Source organism: Sinocyclocheilus grahami, unplaced genomic scaffold, assembly GCF_001515645.1.
Source record: "Sinocyclocheilus grahami isolate Dianchi unplaced genomic scaffold, SAMN03320097.WGS_v1.1 scaffold1075.1, whole genome shotgun sequence".
Taxonomy (NCBI): domain Eukaryota; kingdom Metazoa; phylum Chordata; class Actinopteri; order Cypriniformes; family Cyprinidae; genus Sinocyclocheilus; species Sinocyclocheilus grahami.
This window is the reverse complement of record NW_015506254.1, coordinates 319,193-336,957: the sequence shown is the minus strand read 5'-3', so window position 1 is coordinate 336,957 and position 17,765 is coordinate 319,193. Positions and strand designations below refer to the sequence as shown.

The 17,765-nt window shown below is 37.7% G+C and overlaps 2 protein-coding genes across 3 annotated transcripts in view; both read right to left on the bottom strand.

Annotated features, from left to right (window-relative positions):
• Positions 1 to 5,540, bottom strand: part of LOC107566427 (uncharacterized) — a 28,193-nt gene extending 22,653 nt beyond the window's left edge. The window contains exons 1-4 of the mRNA XM_016251885.1: positions 5,215 to 5,540; positions 4,679 to 5,008; positions 4,170 to 4,245; positions 3,920 to 4,101 (exon numbers count right to left, since the gene is read on the bottom strand). Coding sequence (XP_016107371.1) covers positions 3,920 to 4,101; positions 4,170 to 4,245; positions 4,679 to 5,008; positions 5,215 to 5,518 — 892 coding nt within the window. The 5' untranslated portion in view covers positions 5,519 to 5,540. The remainder of the gene's footprint in view (positions 1 to 3,919; positions 4,102 to 4,169; positions 4,246 to 4,678; positions 5,009 to 5,214) is intronic.
• Positions 5,541 to 11,730: 6,190 nt separating this feature from the next.
• LOC107566431 (uncharacterized) lies at positions 11,731 to 17,259 on the bottom strand. 2 transcript variants are annotated; one of them, XM_016251890.1, is made up of 8 exons: positions 16,987 to 17,259; positions 16,176 to 16,499; positions 15,738 to 16,070; positions 15,235 to 15,558; positions 14,636 to 14,965; positions 13,147 to 13,281; positions 13,007 to 13,044; positions 11,731 to 12,317 (listed from the first exon to the last, which is right to left on the bottom strand). In XM_016251890.1, exons 1-8 carry the CDS (start codon positions 17,213 to 17,215, stop codon positions 12,297 to 12,299), a joined length of 1,734 nt encoding a protein of 577 aa, XP_016107376.1. In that variant the 5' UTR covers positions 17,216 to 17,259; the 3' UTR covers positions 11,731 to 12,296. The 2 variants fall into 2 exon arrangements, with proteins under 2 accessions (XP_016107376.1, XP_016107377.1); XM_016251891.1 differs by lacking the exon at positions 16,987 to 17,259 and adding an exon at positions 16,703 to 16,826.
• Positions 17,260 to 17,765: the final 506 nt, after the last annotated feature.

Here is a 17,765-nt window from a genome sequence, read left to right as displayed (position 1 = left end):
ATGTTATATTTCATCTGTAGCAACACTGTGAACTTTTATAATGATACGTTTGGTCATTAACTTTTAAATGCATCATTATGCAAACACATGAGCAGAGTTCTCCGCATGATAGTCCCAGGACTAGCAGATCAACATGCCTCTTCATTTCTCTCCAATACGGTAGGAAATCAAATTAAACGAAATGTGGATGATGTTAACTGTGACAAGATGATTGACCAGGCAGTTTAAACAGTGACAGAATGCACGTAACTAACGGAGCGTCTGTTAAAGACGCAGTTATGACGAAGTAGTATGTCCCAAAGCTTGCCTGCTATTCTTCTACATAATCAAAAGTATGTACTTTTTCTTCACAAAAAGAGTAATGTTCGGTTCACTTACGGTAAACGGGAAGGGACATTAACGGTTCACTTAGGCTAGTTTTGTATGGTTTTGTCACGGACACGATCATTTTGTCAAGGGAATGACATCGTTATGTCGTGGCCACGCGATGTGGAGCCTATGTTGAATATATGTTTTTCAACGGCTCTTGCTGCGTCCCAATTCGCATACTATCCGTCCTAAATAGTATTCGAAAATAGAATTAGTATGTTCCAAATCATAGTATGTTTAAAAATGCATGCCAAAGATTCCCGGATGGTCTACTACTTCCGGTTAGAATTCGAAGTGCAGATCGATGCACACTCTAACGGCTAATATTGCCTACAACACATTGCGCGGTGGACGAGGATTCGGTTAGAACTACAAACATGGTGGATTTACGCGACCAATGGAAAGGGAAAGAGAAAGGGATTTGAGTGATAAATAATCAATGTCTAACTTGATGAAAAATATAAATTTAATGTTATCCATGTTATATTTCATCTGTAGCAACACTGTGAACTTTTATAATGATACGTTTGGTCATTAACTTTTAAATGCATCATTATGCAAACACATGAGCAGAGTTCTCCGCATGATAGTCCCAGGACTAGCAGATCAACATGCCTCTTCATTTCTCTCCAATACGGTAGGAAATCAAATTAAACGAAATGTGGATGATGTTAACTGTGACAAGATGATTGACCAGGCAGTTTAAACAGTGACAGAATGCACGTAACTAACGGAGCGTCTGTTAAAGACGCAGTTATGACGAAGTAGTATGTCCCAAAGCTTGCCTGCTATTCTTCTACATAATCAAAAGTATGTACTTTTTCTTCACAAAAAGAGTACATACTTTTAGGGCATAGTATAAGTAGGCGAATTGGGACGCAGCATCTGTGTTGAGGGAACTCGTGGCCAAGGAAACAAACGCCTAACTCGTGGCAACGTGTAAACAAACCTGCGTGATCATGGCAACCTGGGATTATCAGAAATGGATATTATTAATTAATTAATATTTTATTTTGAATTAAGTATGAAAGGCAGTGCTGCAAGACATGAATATTAGGCTACGGTTAATTATTCATATTTCCCCATGAGCTAAATTCGCTACAGTTTACACTAGTGTGTTTTCGTTTTAAAACGGCGTTTTAAAATGAAAATGATCCTTCTCTACACTGGCGTTTGCACAGCATTTCAGAAACGATCTCCGTCCACACTACACAACCGAAAACGCAGGTCACATGACCATTCATGCAGCTACAACAATGAGCATGATGTTATTGTTGAATGTGGGCAGCCACGCCATCCTTTTCAAAAGTCTCCTCTTTGGTCCGTTTACACTAAAACACAACGCAGGAGTTTTCTAAATAAAATGGGGTCTGCAGCATTTACGAAATCTCCATTTTCGATTGTCGAAAATGGCGGGGTAGTGTAAGCGACAGGCGCAACAGTAGCAAAAGTTATGCGTTTTAAAAAGAAAACGCACTATGTAAACGTAGCATTAGGCTACATTAGCCTATTATATTCTGCACAATGTGTTGATAGGCTACCTCCTGCCCGTGACAGCATTCTAAGCTAGATAGATAGATAGATAGATAGACAGATAGACAGATAGACAGATAGATAGATAGATAGATAGATAGATAGATAGATAGATAGATAGAATTGTACAGTAAGAAAGATATTTCCTTTAACCAGGATATTAACGTTCTTAGAATTGACAAGACGGTTGACCCTGAGTGGTCAGCTAAATATCTACAGTGGATCTAAAATATTAATAATTAATCATAATTAGTTATGGTTAATTATTCATATTTCCCCATGAGCTAAATTCGCTACAGTTTACACTAGTGTGTTTTCGTTTTAAAACGGCGTTTTAAAATGAAAATGATCCTTCTCTACACTGGCGTTTGCACAGCATTTCAGAAACGATCTCCGTCCACACTACACAACCGAAAACGCAGGTCACATGACCATTCATGCAGCTACAACAATGAGCATGATGTTATTGTTGAATGTGGGCAGCCACGCCATCCTTTTCAAAAGTCTCCTCTTTGGTCCGTTTACACTAAAACACAACGCAGGAGTTTTCTAAATAAAATGGGGTCTGCAGCATTTACGAAATCTCCATTTTCGATTGTCGAAAATGGCGGGGTAGTGTAAGCGACAGGCGCAACAGTAGCAAAAGTTATGCGTTTTAAAAAGAAAACGCACTATGTAAACGTAGCATTAGGCTACATTAGCCTATTATATTCTGCACAATGTGTTGATAGGCTACCTCCTGCCCGTGACAGCATTCTAAGCTAGATAGATAGATAGATAGATAGACAGATAGACAGATAGACAGATAGATAGATAGATAGATAGATAGATAGATAGATAGATAGATAGATAGATAGTAACTTCCCGTAAGTGCGCCTAGATAGGCCACGAGGAGCATTGAGCTAAAATGTAATCTTTTATTTCTATTTCGGCAAGTAATAAGTAGGCTATATTAGTAAACATAATTAGGCCTATAAACATGTAGCTAATTAGCGGGGTTTAGTAAGGAAGCATTGTATGATTGCTATTTATTAAATAGGTAACACTGCAATAAATCTGCGTATACATTAGCACAGTATACTGTGCATTAAATTATATTAAGACGTTTTTTTCAACTTTTTACTCTCTCCAAACGCTTTTCTCGCCTCAATTTTTTTCTCTCTTCATAAACATTTTTTTCTTCAAAAACGTCTTTCTCTCCAAAAACTTTTTTCTGTAATTTTTTTTCTCTCACCAAAAACTTTATTTCTCTCTTCAAACTTTTTTCTCTATCAAAATTTTTTTCTCTCTTTAAATATTTTTTCTCTCTCCAAAAACTTTATTTTTCTCGCTTCCGTTTTTTCCCCCTCTCTCTCTGTAATTTTTTTCTCTATTCACATTCTCTCTCACAAAACGTTTTTTCTCTCTGCAAAAAAAAAATTCTCTCTTAAAAAACTTTGTCTATCATAAAACTTATTTCTTTAACATTTTTTTTTCTCTTTCACAAAACTTTTTTTTTTCTCACACTTTTTTTCACAAAACCTTTTTTTCTCTCACAAAATATCATGGATGATAAGTTTTACATACACTACCAATCAAATGTTTTTGAACAGTAAGATTTGTAATGTTTTTTAAAGAATTCTCTTCTGCTCACCAAGCCTGCATTTATTTGATCTAAAATACAGCAAAAGCAGTAATAATAACTATTATAACTAATAACTGCTTTCTATTTGAATATATTTTCAAATGTAATTTATTCCTGTGATCAATGCTACATTTTCAGGATCATATATTTGTTTATATTTTTTTTATATTTCGCATATCATGAAATAAGACGACATAAAAAGTACCGCTTATTTAATTTTCCACCAAATGTTGTTTTCCATACATTTGTTAAAGGCATGCCTTTATTACATTTAATAAAGGCATGTATATTAGATTTGTAATGTTGAGTCTTTGTTTTTCAAACATTCCATGAAGAACATTTACTTAAATCGAAATTGAAGGAAAAAGCATTTAATTATTAAATGTAACTCACCAGTGACATTAACAATGAAGCTCTTTATGATGCTGATTCTGCTGCTGCTGTTGATCTGTATCTTGTAATCTCCAGAGTCTGTAGTTCTGATGTTTGTGATGGTCAGAGATCCAGTCTGATGATCCAGCTTCAGTCTACCTCTGAATCCCTCATCACCATCTTCACAGCTCTTACTCTGATCTCTAGTGACTTCAGTCATGCAAATGTCATTAAAATACCACATCATCGGATAATTCAGGTTGTTTATTACATCAAACTCAAAGTGACAGATTCTCCCTCCGTCACCGACTTCATCTTCATTTCATCTCGTTCAGCGGCAGAAACACCTAAAACATAAAATAACAGCTGATTGAGGGATCTTTTGCAGAAAAAAAAAACCTAATTCCACAACATGAGAGAACTGTGGATATGAAAGTGATTGTCATGGACTTTCTTGATTTTCAGCTTGAAAAGCAACATTTTGTTGTGATTGTGAAACATATTTTGCATTTATATACTTTTTGACCTTTGGATTCCGATTTGGATTCACCAAAACAAAATGTTTGTTAAAAAATCAAATGTTTTATATCATAGTGAACTACATTTGTAGTTAAATCTACAAATTCCGAAAACAGTAAATGTGTTTTTGAAGAAATTATCTACATACTGTATGTGAATTCATATACAGGTAAAGAGAAAAAAAACACCTCTAAATATCACTAAAAACAACAATGATGTGATTTAAATGTACAAGACCAGCTTTTACACATAATGACTCACCATGAACAGCAACACTGAAGGTGTCATGACTGATGCCACTGTCTCTGATGATCTCTAGATGATAGACTCCATAGTCTGAGGTTCTGGTGTTTGTGATGGTCAGAGATCCAGTCTGATGATCCAGCTTCAGTCTGTCTCTGAATCTCTCATCACTATATTTACACTGAACATCTGTGCAGATAAAACTGAGATCTTCAGTGATTTGAGCGATGCGGATTTCATAAAAATACCATCTAATCTCCTCTTGTTGGTTTGTTTCAACATCAGTGTGTAGAATGACTGAATCTCCCTCCATCACGAACACACTGTCTGTATGAACACCGTAAACACCTGAAAAAATTAACATAATCATAAGCCAAACAAAACATTCAGGAAAGTGCTGTGAAAATATTCTTTCTACAGATCATAGAGCTTGCGAGTGATAACTTAAGTACGTAAGTGCAAGACAGACAGTGCTCATTTCACATAGTGGATCAGACACCTACGAGATCAAAGATGAATATATTTTGTGAGTTTCATCACTAAATAACACTCACCAGTGACATCAACAATGAAGCTCCTTCTGATGCTGAACCGGATGGTGATTATCAGCAGATAATAGAGTCCAGTGTCTTCACTTCTGGTGTTTGTGATGGTCAGAGATCCAGTCATATGATTCAGTTTCAGTCTGTCTCTGAATCTCTCGTCAGCATATAAACACTGAACATCTGTACAGATAAAACTAAGATCTCCATTGATTTCAGCGATGTGAACGTCATTAAAAAGCCATTTCATCAAATAATTTGTGGTTTTTACTACACCAGGATCTAAAGTGACAGATTCTCCCTCCTTCACTGACATTCTCTTCGTTTTCTCTCGTTTAGGAACACCTGAAACACAAACCAACAGCTGCTGGAGGATCTTTTGCTGAAAGCAACAAACAAACTACACGACATGAGAGGACTGTGAATATTAAAGTGATCGTATAAGGGACATAATGACTCACCATAGACAGAAACACTGAAGAGCTGAAGACGACTGTCGCTGCTGCTGTTGGTCTGTAGTTTATAAAGTCCAGAGTCTGTGGTGTTGATGTTCCTGATGGTCAGAGATCCAGTCTGATGATCCAGCTTCAGTCTGTCTCTGAATCTCTCATCAGCATCTTCACACTGATCATCTGTACAGATATGACTCTGATCTCCAGTGATTTCAGCAATGCGAATGTCATTAAAATACCATCTAATCTCTTCTTGTTGGATGGTTTCGACATCAGTGTATAAAATGACTGAATCTCCTTCCATCACTGACACTGACACTATATCTGCCCCAACACCGGAAAACCCTGAAGAAGAAATGAACAATTAATTATAAGCCAGCAAATGCATATAGTGGGAGTGGGCCACAACACTTGTTGGTTTTCTCAGTTTGCGTAAACGGTTTCCGAATATGTCATTTCCCCCACATTTCACACGTTTAGTACAAATATGTGGCCTTGTTTCATTAGTAGGCTACACTGTAGTGCTGAAAAACGTGGAGATTAAAAGCAGAATTGTCTTGTCTAACACAAAAATCGACTTGAAACAACCTCAGCAAGAAATGTACTTTTGCTGTGGTTAAATGTTCAGCGATATCTTACAAAGATTGTCGAATGTTAGAGCAATTTCTCTATAGCTATAGCGTTTCAATACACTAGTCATGCTCGTCTGTGGAAACATTTAAATGGTGGTCGCACACCGGACGAAAAGCGAAAATAGCAAAGTGCTGTGAAACTGTTGCGATTATACTGTCACGTTCGTTTTTATCTTTGACCAGAAGAGAGATTCTTAATATGAAATGCCTTACAGTGGTCGAGCAAACGACGTGGTCTGTCTAATATAAAGCTAACAGAGCTGAAACCGCGTCCAGCTCCTTTTAAAGTTGGCCGGAAAGAGATAGTAACATATGAATGTCTTACCATGCACAAGAACACAAAACAACAAGAAGAGAAAAATAAAGACTTGCTTCATTTTCAATGTTTGCTAGAAGATAGCAAAAGAAAAAAAGTGCTGTTCCTCTGTTTTAGCCTACTAGTAGGCTAAGTGAAAGTAATCTGGGAGGTTCAATCCTATAATGTCATTACAAATGTTGAAGACACTTGGTTGATGTGATGATCTTCAGCAATGTAATTTAGTATAGCATCATTTAGTTATTCATATTTAGTCATTTAGTTTAGTATCATTTAGTCATTTAGCAATAGGTTCTTGCTGTTAGTCCCATGTTTACTTTAAGAGCCGGGGGTTGGACTAGAGAGAGTGGGGAGAGTTGAGAGTTCAGAGTTTGCTGAGAGCGAGAGCATCGGGGTGTTTTTCTGTTATGTATGGCCTGATACCTTACCGACTGGGCCAAATGCTTAACATTTATTTATTATTAGCATTATTATTATTATAACCATAGAGAAATTGTGCAAGCGATAAAAACACGTCCTATGAGCTGTTGGCCCGTAAAAACTATTTTATTCATATATATTTAGAACAAATCTGACCGGCCCACAATAAACAAAATGGTCAGGCCCCTCTGGCATTTGCCAGAATTGCCAGATAGCCAATCCGCCCCTGCCCGGGTATGTCACATAACCTGCTTTCTGAAATACATACAATTTCTGGAAGTACAAACAAGGCTTCAACTGCACAAACCGCTTCCACTGCAAGAGAAAGCGGCAGCTGCGCGGTGATTCCACTGCTTGCCGCGTCCCATGTGAAAGGGCCTATAAAGGGTTAGTTCACCCAAAAATGCAAATTCTGTCATTAATTACCCACCCTCATGTCGTTCTAAACCCATAAGACCTCTGTTCATCTTCAGAACACAAATGAAGATATTTTTGATGAATTTTGAGAGCTCTCTGACCCTCCCATAGACAGCAGTGTAATTACCACGATCAAGGTCCAGAAACGTAGCAAGTAGATCGGTAAAATAATCCATGTGACATCAGGGGTTCAGCCGTAACTTTACAAAGCTACGAGAATACCTTTTGTACGCAAAGAAAACAAAAATAATGACTTTAACAATTCGTCTCCTCCGCATCCGCGTGACCCAGCTGACACAGAACAGCATACGCTGTTTGCGTTCAGTGGATATTCTAAAATGCAAATTCTGTCATTAATTACCCACCCTCATGTCGTTCTAAACCCATAAGACCTCTGTTCATCTTCAGAACACAAATGAAGATATTTTTGATGAATTTTGAGAGCTCTCTGACCCTCCCATAGACAGCAGTGTAATTACCACGATCAAGGTCCAGAAACGTAGCAAGTAGATCGGTAAAATAATCCATGTGACATCAGGGGTTCAGCCGTAACTTTACAAAGCTACGAGAATACCTTTTGTACGCAAAGAAAACAAAAATAATGACTTTAACAATTCGTCTCCTCCGCATCCGCGTGACCCAGCTGACACAGAACAGCATACGCTGTTTGCGTTCAGTGGATATTCTCCAAAATGGCACCAGGGTGATGCGGAGGAGACGAATTGTTGAATTAAGTCATTATTTTTGTTTTCTTTGCATACAAAAGGTATTCTCGTAGCTTCGTAAAATTACGGTTGAACCCCTGATGTCACATAGATTATTTTACCGATCTCCTTGCTAGTTTTCTGGACCTTGATCGTTTTAGGGGTCATTCACATATCGCGTCTTTTGCGCGCTCAAGTTCGTTATTTCAAATGTAGCCACGCGGCAGGCGCGCTCATAATGGAAGCGACGCGCATGCGGTGCGACGCGCTCGTTTTTTCCAGACACTTCCGCGCCGAAAAACATTTAATTTTTCAGAATGCCCCAAGCGCACCGTGGGTCATGTGACAAGAACCAACCAATCAGCTTCATCCTTTCCCGTAACAACATTGAAAGCTCAGTCAAGATGAAGGAACAGCTGATCATAGCTGTACAGGGATAGCCATTTTAAAATAAATTTAGTAGCAGAGCTACTGCAAGCGATTTTTAGTGCTGCAAATCCATTTATCCTTTGCTGAAACTCCCAAGTCTTCATGGAGAGCGCAGCTGATGGATGCTTAGCAACGGCAGACGCCTCCGGTGCTCAAGCGCCCGAACGCTTTGGAAAAAAGCAGAAAGCGGCGCACCTAGCGTTTTCCACGCGTTTTTAGGTGCGAAATGTGAACGGCCCCTTAGGATCCTTGGAGGGTCAGAGAGCTCTCAGAATTCATCAAAAAATATCTTAATTAGTGTTCCGAAGATGAACGAAGGTCTTACAGGTTTAGAATGACATGAGGGTGAGTAATTAATGACAGAATTTTCATTTTTGGGTGAACTAACCCTTTAAGTCAGAAATGTAGGCCTACTTGTGCGCGCGCACAAAAAACTGCCTGCCAAAGTGCCAGTGTGAACTTGAATTTCCTTTCACGGCATACGTGCAGCACATCACACTCTATTACTCAACCATCCATCCATGTTTCTTTATCCACTCCAAAGTTTTCCCACTTAAAGCTGCACGGATATATTCACACTTGATTGAACTATTCACACTTTATATCATCGCCACAATATTGTCAAATCACCCAGCCCTAACATGGAGTAATGCTTTAAACATTTGACAAGCTAGTTGATGAAAAACAACAACTGATTATCAAAACTGATTGACAAACACTATTTGTTCCCTTGTCTTAATTAGTGTTCCGAAGATGAACGAAGGTCTTACAGGTTTAGAATGACATGAGGGTGAGTAATTAATGACAGAATTTTCATTTTTGGGTGAACTAACCCTTTAAGTCAGAAATGTAGGCCTACTTGTGCGCGCGCACAAAAAACTGCCTGCCAAAGTGCCAGTGTGAACTTGAATTTCCTTTCACGGCATACGTGCAGCACATCACACTCTATTACTCAACCATCCATCCATGTTTCTTTATCCACACCAAAGTTTTCCCACTTAAAGCTGCACGGGTATATTCACACTTGGTTGAACTATTCACACTTTATATCATCGCCACAATATTGTCAAATCACCCAGCCCTAACATGGAGTAATGCTTTAAACATTTGACAAGCTAGTTGATGAAAAACAACAACTGATTATCAAAACTGATTGACAAACACTATTTGTTCCCTTGTCAGTGCTGTTTTCTTCTTTCATGTTAACTGAAGGCAAATCTGAATGATGCACTATTTTAACTTTACTCAACAAATACAATTGACCATGACACCCTGACCTCATCTTATTCCAGAAAAGTCACTCACCCAATGCTGAATGGAGTTGTACAGCTGCAGTTCACGTGATGGATGTTGGGGTTGTGGGGAGTTCATGTCTGAACTAAATCAGCACGCTGATAAAGAGGTTGACTGGCACAAAGTATTTTATTTTAAATGCATTTAAATACCAATTACATTTGATTTTTGCCAAAGGCTTATTTTGTATTTCAAATATGCATTTTAAATACATGTATCTGAAATACTGCCCATATAGGCAACATAAGGTAACGTAACTGATTTTACACAAATTTTTTATTTTAAATGCATTTAAATACAAATTACATTTGATTTTTGCCAAAGGCTTTAAAATACAAAATAGTATTTTGTATTTCAAATATGTATTTTAAATACATGTATCTGAAATACTGCCCATATAGGCAACATAAGGTAACATAACTGATTTTACACAAATGAAACTTGATTCTTAATACTGTGTTTGGAAAACAAACCATTTTTGATGAGGTTTTTGTGAGGAGTTTGGCATATTACAGTACTTCAGCTCTGACAGTGCAGTCTTTTCTGAGAACTTTACAAAAATAAGCATGATACACTTCTAACTTCTGTAGCAAACATCTTAAGATTATAATACACATGTATGCACATTATAATATTGTTGTTTTACCAATAAATGCATGTTAAAGGAAAAATTCACCCAACAATGAAAATGTGCTGAAAATGTAGTCACCCTAAAGCCGTCCAAAATGTAGTTGAGTTTGTTTCTTCAATGGAACATATTTTGGAGGTTATTATGCATTAAGAACTTATATTTTGGCCAGAAGCTACAGGTTCAAGTTAAAACACCTTAATGATTTTACCTGGTTCTGTCCCTGGACTTTTATGTTTAAGTTGTATTCCTGTTTCCTGTCACATGGTCCTTTGTAGTTTTTCTTGTTTGATCAGTCCCTGATTGTTATATTCCCAGCATTGTTAGTCCCTACTGTGTGTTTCCTGTGTTCATTGTTGGCTCATGTCCTTCTGGCTGTTTTTACTATTCACTGCAGGATTCACTGGTGCTTTAATGCTAGATTTCTCCAAAGCTGTTCTGATGAAGAAACAAACTCATCTACATCTTGGATGGCTGATTGGATGGCTGAGTTTGAATTTTCATGTGAATTATTCCTTTAAGTGTGCTTAAACACCCTTCAGTTGCTTAATATACCAGTAAAAAGCTTATTTAGCATCCAGTAACAGTTATGAAAATATATAACAAAATAACACATATTTGGCATTTGGTTGCTGCTTCTCTCCACCGTGTCTCTCAGTGCAGTTGTTGCATGTTCAAATCCTGATATTCAGAGTTTGATCAAGGACACAGTGGTGAGATTTCATGGATCAACCCTTGCAGGATTTGAACCATTAACAAAAAATGTATGACGCCACAAACAGACAAAAGCACAAAGCTTAACTTTAATATAAAAGGATTTCTGCTGAAAACACCAGTTTGTAGTACAGTGAATCTTGGGAACAACAGCATACTGGTGTTTTCATCAGGGATCTGCCCGGGTAGAACTGTAAAGTTGCTAATACGAAAATTCTAAAGATGTAACTTTAGCACCTTTAATAAACACTGACATACTGAAAGAAACCTCAAGCACTCTTTGTACTATTGGAATTAATATTTTTCTCTGTTTCTTAATGAGAAAGCCAACATGTTGTTTGATTCTGTCTGTTTTTTCTGATAGACTGCATGGCCTTCAAAACCTTTAAACATTATGCTTTTAAAACTACTCGAAACTTTCGGGTCAGGCTTTCTCAAACTTTAATCATTTAGTTGCTAATTTGTCTATTCTGAAGCTATGTTACATAATAACAAAAAAAATTAGGCTAAATTTGCTGCCCGGGTAGAACTGTAAAGTTGCTAATACGAAAATTCTAAAGATGTAACTTTAGCACCTTTAATAAACACTGACATACTGAAAGAAACCTCAAGCACTCTTTGTACTATTGGAATTAATATTTTTCTCTGTTTCTTAATGAGAAAGCCAACATGTTGTTTGATTCTGTCTGTTTTTTCTGATAGACTGCATGGCCTTCAAAACCTTTAAACATTATGCTTTTAAAACTACTCGAAACTTTCGGGTCAGGCTTTCTCAAACTTTAATCATTTAGTTGCTAATTTACGGTTTGTCTATTCTGAAGCTATGTTACATAATAACAAAAAAAATTAGGCTAAATTTTTATTATTTAAATCACTTAAAACTGAATTATAGCCAATTAGTTTGAATTTTAATTAGCTGAATTTTGTTTCACTGGCATCAGTACTGAATACTGAAATCTTGGTATCGTGACACTATTGGCTTCCCAACTTTTCTTTATGTTCCCTTTAAATGAAAGTATCAACATAATAAAGTTTCTGTGATGTCTCATTGGCAGCCCCAGTTTCAGTCTGATTCATTGGCAGGAGTCATCAACGGGGTCTTTTTCCGTCCTCAAGAAAACAGATTCACAGAAAGTAAAACAAATGAACAGGATTGATGTTTGAGTTGCACAAACACAAAAATACTTGATGAGTGCTATTGAGTGTTTCTCTTCACATTATTGATTAAAATAAACTATTCAGGAAGAATTTGAATATTTCTATAAAATAGCTTACAAACAATAAAAAAAATACAATAAAATGACTTATTGTGACTTCTAATTTTGCTTTTGAAAATCTGTATTAATCTTTCCTAAACAGCCTGCACATCTAAAATGCTTAAAGTATAGTATTGACAAGTATTAATAGAGTAGTATTGCTACTCTTACTTGCTGTGCTAATAAAGCTGTACTTTTTTTTTTGCATATTATGTGTCATTTGGATTTAGGGGTAATTTCAATTTTTTTTCCCTCAAGGTCTGCTTCTGTAGTAACACAAACATTTGTTAAACCCTGATCCTAGACTTGGGTTGAAACTGCTTGGTAAATATAATAATAATACATAGCCTATATTATTATCATTAATTACCAAATGTATTCATACCACTGTTTCCTTATCAAGTAGCTAATACTGTATGAGAGCAGCGCTGTCTTGAAGAGTCAGTTATTACTGATGTTTTTTATGCAATGAATTCTGAATCAAACCACACAAAAATCTGAAACTGTATTTTGCAGACAGGCAGATTCATTGTAGTATCTTACCTGATTATTGAACTGCATCACCATGTCTGTAACATCGCCTGTAAACAATAACAAACTCCATTAAACACACACATTGCTTTGGTTAATTAAAGATTCTTACATTTCCAATCTTTTTAAAACTATCTATATGTCATACTCACTATGTTGTCCTGCTTGACGTTTGCGATAGTAAATCACACCAGCAGCAACGAGCAGCAGAACAAGAGCAGCTACACCAACACATAGGACTACTACTATTCCTGCTGGGGCTGAAGACAGACCTGAATCGGAAACCACTAAAGACAGACAGTTATTATTATTTTGTGAGTGACGGATAATGAACTTTAACACCGTGTCTACACCAAACCGGTGTCACGTCAAGCTCACACTAGACACGACCGTTGCAAATCCATTCCACCTTCGTGTCAGAAGTAGCACGAGCGCTTGCAATACATCAGAAATAGAATGTAACATCAGTTTACTGTCTGAGATTGAAAGGGTCATGAAACCCCCCGGGTTAGCACTGGTTAGTTCTCACCACAGTTTTAAAAAACCATAGACTGTATAAAAACATGGACGTAGTGTCCGTGACGTCACCCGTAGGTTCCTGAAGAGGTTTTTGAAGCTCAAAGTGGGCGGAGCCAGCCGTCGCCATCTTGGCAGCATGTCACTCCCGGATAATCGAAAATGGGCAAAAAAGGCGGGAGCTGGTTGCTGAAACCACACCCACCTAGCTCGATGGTGGTGACAGCAGCAGCAATCCACCTGTCACTCAAGTGGCCACGCCCTTAATTATGCAGAACTTTTAAGGCTTAATATAATTTAAATGGATGACTTATAAAAAAAATTCACCCCCTCACAGTTGTCATGAAGGACAAAATTAGCTATATAAACCAAAAATCATTTTTTGAACCAGGCTGCAAACATGTTTTTTTCTGCTGTAAAGTCCCTTTTGCAGCCAGCCTCTAGCGGCCAGTTGATGAATTACAGTTTAAGTCACTTCCGTGTTGGCTTCGCAATAGAGAGCGCAAGGTTGCCGCTTGCAAAAAACGCTAAAAAACAAAACAAAAAAAAGTGGTGGAGGTTCGGTTATTGTGTTAAATGGTGTCAATTTCAATGGGTCAAATGGTAACAGAAAACACGTCTATTGAGGTGAAGAAGAGACCTTTCATACTTAATTTTAAAGTCCGAAAAGTTAATTCAGGAAAACAACTTGAATGCAGTCAGCAATACATAGGCCGCATGCCACATTCTTCCAATCAATGACACCGCAAATATGAAAATAAGGTCATTAAGCAAAGGCAAATTAAGAGCAGTGCGAAACGTGAAACAAGATAACCCAAGCTTGTGTTTTCACAGGGTTTAGTTTGAAGGGCCCAAGTCCACTTTGTCAAACAGCCCTGTAGAAAAAAACCAGCATATGCTGGTTAGGTATGTTTTGAAGCTGGGATGCTGGTTTGAGCTTGTCCTTTGCTGGCCGGACCAGCACATGACCAGCATCCCAGCTTGAAAACATACCTAACCAGCATATGCTGGTTTTTTCAACAGGGCGACTACAGTGAAAACATTTACTAGGTTGATTAAAACATTTCAAACTGTTTTCTAAAACTGCTCAAGGGGAAAGGAAATAAATGGCCAAATGATACTCACTAGGGACAGTGACACTGAAGCTCTTTATGATGCTGATTCTTCTGCTGCTGCTGCTGATCTGTAGTTGATAGAGTCCAGACTCTGTGGTTGTGATGTTTGTGATGGCCAGAGATCCAGTCTGATGATCCAGCTTCAGTCTGTCTCTGAATCTCTCATCAGCATCTGTACAGATCTTACTCTGGTCTCCAGTGATTTCAGCGATGTGAATGTCACTAAAATACCACGTCATCAAATCATTTGGATTTTTGATTACTCCTGTGTCTAAAGTGACAGATTCTCCCTCCTGCACTGACTTCCTCTTCATTTCATCTCGTTCAACAGCAGGAACTTCTGTAACACAAACCAGCAGGTGAAACAAAAATCAACAACAAACTAAATCCACAGCATAAAAGAACTGTGGATATGAAAGAGATTTTCATGCGCTTTCTTGACTTTCAGTCTACAAAGCACATTTGTCTGTCCATATTTTGTGCTTAAACATATTTTGCATACTTTTTTTTTTTTTACATCAAATTCTCTGCTATTTGAATCACTGAACAATCATAGAACAATGATCAGATTTAAATGTACAAAACTTGCTATATTAAGCAATGGCTCACCATAGACAGTAACACTGAAGATGCCTTGATTGATGCTGCTGCCGCTGATGACTTGTTTATGATAAAGCCCAGAGTCTGTGGTTGTGGTGTTTGTGATGGTCAGAGATCCAGTCTGATAATCCAGCTTCAGTCTGTCTCTGAATCTCTCATCACTATATTTACACTGAACATCTGTGCAGATAAAACTGAGATCTTCAGTGATTTGAGCGATGCGAGTGTCATTAAAATACCATCTAATCTCCTCTTGTTGGTTTGTTTCAACATCAGTGTGTAGAATGACTGAATCTCCCTCCATCACTGACACACTCACTGCATCAACATAAGCTGAAGAAACGAACATAATTATAAGCCAAACAAAATTATAAAATAGGAAAATGCTGTGAAAATGTCCTCTTCTACAGATCATAAAGAGACAGATAGTTTTCATTTCACATAGTGGATCAGACACCTACGAGATCAAAGATGAATATATTTTGTGAGTTTCATCACTAAATAACACTCACTAGTGACATCAACAATGAAGCTCCTTCTGATGCTGAACCGGATGGTGATTATCAGCAGATAATAGAGTCCAGTGTCTTCACTTCTGGTGTTTGTGATGGTCAGAGATCCAGTCATATGATTCAGCTTCAGTCTGTCTCTGAATCTCTCGTCAGCATATAAACACTGAACATCTGTACAGATAAAACTAAGATCTCCATTGATTTCAGCGATGCGAATGTCATTAAAAAGCCATTTCATCAAATAATTTGTGGTTTTCATTACACCAGGATCTAAAGTGACAGATTCTCCCTCCTTCACTGACATTCTCTTCATTTTCTCTCGTTTAGGAACATCTGAAACACAAACCAACAGCTGCTGGAGGATCTTTTGCTGAAAGCAACAAACAAACTACACGACATGAGAGGACTGTGGATCAGATAAGGAACATAATGACTCACAATAGACAGAAACACTGAAGAGCTGAAGAAGACTGTCGCTGCTGCTGGTGATCTGTAGTTTATAAAGTCCAGAGTCTGTGATTGTGATATTTGTGATGGTCAGAGATCCAGTCTGATGAACCAGCTTCAGTCTGTCTCTGAATCTCTCATCAGCATCTTCACACTGAACATCTGTGCAGGTCTTACTGGGATCTGCACTGATTTCAGCAATGCGAATGCTATTAAAATACCAACTAATCTCCTCTTGTTGGTTTGTTTCAACATCAGTGTGTAGAGTGACTGAATCTCCTCGCATCACTGACACACTCACTGCATCAGCATAACCTGAAGAAATTAACATAACTATAAGCCAAACAAAATTATAAAATAGGAAAATGCTGTGAAAATGTCCTTTTCTACAGATCATAAAGATTGAGAGTAGTGAAATAAGTGCAAGACAGACAGTGCTCATTTCACATAGTGGATCAGACACCTACGAGATCAAAGATGAATATATTTTGTGAGTTTCATCACTAAATAACACTCACCAGTGACATCAACAATAAAGATCCTTCTGATGCTGAATCTGCTGCTGATTATCAGCAGATAATAAAGTCCAGAGTCTGTGCTTCTGGTGTTTGTGATGGTCAGAGATCCAGTCTGATGATCCAGCTGCAGTCTGTCTCTGAATCTCTCATCACACTCATCATCTGTACAGATAAAACTAAGATCTCCATTGATTTCAGCGATGCGAACGTCATTAAAAAACCATGACACCTACGAGATCAAAGATGAATATATTTTGTGAGTTTCATCACTAAATAACACTCACCAGTGACATCAACAATAAAGATCCTTCTGATGCTGAATCTGCTGCTGATTATCAGCAGATAATAAAGTCCAGAGTCTGTGCTTCTGGTGTTTGTGATGGTCAGAGATCCAGTCTGATGATCCAGCTGCAGTCTGTCTCTGAATCTCTCATCACACTCATCATCTGTACAGATAAAACTAAGATCTCCAGTGATTTCAGCGATGCGAACGTCATTAAAAAACCATGTCATCAAATAATTTGTGGTTTTTATTACAGCAGGATCTAAAGTAACAGATTCTCCCTCCTTCACTGACTTTCTCTTCATTTGATCTCGTTCAGGAACATCTGAAACACAAACCAACAGCTGCTGGAGGATCTTTTGCTGAAAACAACGAACAAACTACACGACATGAGAGGACTGTGGATCAGATAAGGAACATAATGACTCACAATAGACAGAAACACTGAAGAGCTGAAGAAGACTGTCGCTGCTGCTGGTGATCTGTAGTTTATAAAGTCCAGAGTCTGTGATTGTGATATTTGTGATGGTCAGAGATCCAGTGATTTCAGCGATGCGAACGTCATTAAAAAACCATGTCATCAAATAATTTGTGGTTTTTATTACAGCAGGATCTAAAGTAACAGATTCTCCCTCCTTCACTGACTTTCTCTTCATTTGATCTCGTTCAGGAACATCTGAAACACAAACCAACAGCTGCTGGAGGATCTTTTGCTGAAAGCAACAAACAAACTACACGACATGAGAGAACTGTGAATATTAAAGTGATCGTATAAGGGAC